Genomic DNA, 1,940 nt, shown 5'->3' with positions numbered 1-1,940 from the left:
TCCCACCCAGCTGGGGTCATCTCCAAACTGGAGCTGCCCTTGTCCCCTCATCCTGGAAGTTACCAGCCAAGCAGATGTTTTAAACTGGGTTTCAAGCAGAAAACAGCAACTAAACCCTTTGGAATAACCTAAATCCTGTTAAAGCTCCAGTGACTAGAACCTGTTCTTAACTATGGGGGAAAAAACCCACTATTTAAGGATAAAACCCGTCCTACCTGCGACACCGTGATGCCACCTTTCTTTGCAAGCTCTTCTTTGGCCTCTTCGCTGGGGTACGGATTGCTCAGATGTGAATAAAAATACTCGTTGAGAACTTCCGTCGCCTGCTTGCTGAAGTTACGCCGTTTACGCCTGTAAGAACAGCAGTTAGTCCCGTTCAGACGGCCTCGCAGAGCGGCCCCCTGGGCTTTATCCCACTAAAATCTGCTTGCTTTGAGGGAGAACGTAAGGACTGAGGGAATTCAGCAGATGTTGGGGTCAAAGTGGACCCTCGCCAGCAAAATGGGTGGCAAAAAGTTATTATTTCTGCTCTGTGGATGCTGAGAATGACGGACCAGGGTTTTCCCGGGCCATGGTGGACACTGGGAATGACGGACCCAGATTTTCCAGGCCACAGCGGACACTGGGAGTAATGGACTGGGATTTTCCCGGGCCATGGTGGACACTGGGAATGACGGACCCAGATTTTCCAGGCCACAGCGGACACTGGGAGTAATGGACTGGGATTTTCCCGGGCCATGGTGGACACTGGGAATGACGGACCCAGATTTTCCAGGCCACAGCGGACACTGGGAGTAATGGACTGGGATTTTCCCGGGCCATGGTGGACACTGGGAATGACGGACCCAGGTTTTCCCGGGCCACGGTAGATGTTGGGAATGACGGAGCGGGGTTTTCTCAACATTGGGAATGACGGACCCAGGTTTTCCCGGGCCACGGTGGACACTGGGAATGACGGACCCAGATTTTCCTGGGCCATGGTGGACACTGGGAATGACGGACCCGGGTTTTCTCAATGTTGGGAATGACAGACTGGGGTTTTCCCGGGCCACGGTAGATGTTGGGAATGACGGAGCGGGGTTTTCTCGACATTGGGAATGATGGAGCAGGGTTTTCTCGGGCCGCAGCAGCTTTTCCTCGTACCTGGCGTCGAGGAAGCGTGAGCGCAGGATCATCACGGCCTCGCACGTGCTCTGCTTCAGCTGCATCTGGATGGTGCTGAACTTGCCGTGGATGATGTTGACCATGCGCTCAATCTCCTTGGGTGAGATGGGCCGCGTCCTGCTCTGCTCCCGCAGCAGGTTCATGACGTGGGTGGTGAACTCGCTGCAGGCCTGAAAACACACACAGTGGTATCGACACACCACGCAGGAACCCTCTGCCTCGGGTTGGATTTTTGCCCCCCGGAGAACATCCACCCCCCCCAAAAAAAACTTTCTGTCGAGGATTCTCCGCTTCATTTCCTCTTAAAAAGCAACAATGAGCAACGAGACATCGGTTATCTTCCGCTCCGGCCGAACCGCCTGGCCTCGCCGGCCTTCCCGTCCCGTCCTCACCACCGACCCCGAAGGGAAAAAGCGGTTATTGGTAATTGAGAGGATAAAAACTCTTCCATGCAGAAAGATCACCTGTTCATATTTCTCTAGCTCAGAGTGGTAAATCTGTCGGATCTGTGACAGCTTGGCCCTGTAGTCAGAGTGCTCAATGCTATTGTCATTTGGACAGCCACCTGATGTTGCTGCTACAGCCATCGGTCCTCCTCTTCCTCTTTTCTCGGGCCCGGAGACGCCCTCCGCCAGCAACATGTTATCTAGTCGCATGAGCTGAGCGTCTGGGGGGTCTTCCTCCTGAATACCACGAATACTTAACACTGGGTGGACACAAAGAGGGAATCGACACGTTAGTGAGGGGTGGACGGGGAGGAGCATCAGCCAGCAAAG

The 1,940-nt window shown here is 54.1% G+C and overlaps 1 protein-coding gene across 1 annotated transcript; it reads right to left on the bottom strand.

Moving 5' to 3' along the window:
- Positions 1-215: 215 nt before the first annotated feature.
- On the bottom strand, positions 216-1,870 carry LOC104497596 (pre-B-cell leukemia transcription factor 4-like; the record flags this gene model as incomplete). Its single annotated transcript, XM_010140864.1, has 3 exons — positions 216-351; positions 1,144-1,334; positions 1,629-1,870. Coding segments are annotated over 3 exons (569 nt in total), but the record flags the coding sequence as incomplete, so codon positions are not given.
- Positions 1,871-1,940: the final 70 nt, after the last annotated feature.

The sequence above is a fragment of the Buceros rhinoceros genome, unplaced genomic scaffold (assembly GCF_000710305.1).
Source record: "Buceros rhinoceros silvestris isolate BGI_N320 unplaced genomic scaffold, ASM71030v1 scaffold41237, whole genome shotgun sequence".
Taxonomy (NCBI): Eukaryota; Metazoa; Chordata; class Aves; order Bucerotiformes; family Bucerotidae; genus Buceros; species Buceros rhinoceros.
Note: the sequence above shows the minus strand (reverse complement) of the source record. Positions and strands in the feature narration are given on the sequence as shown.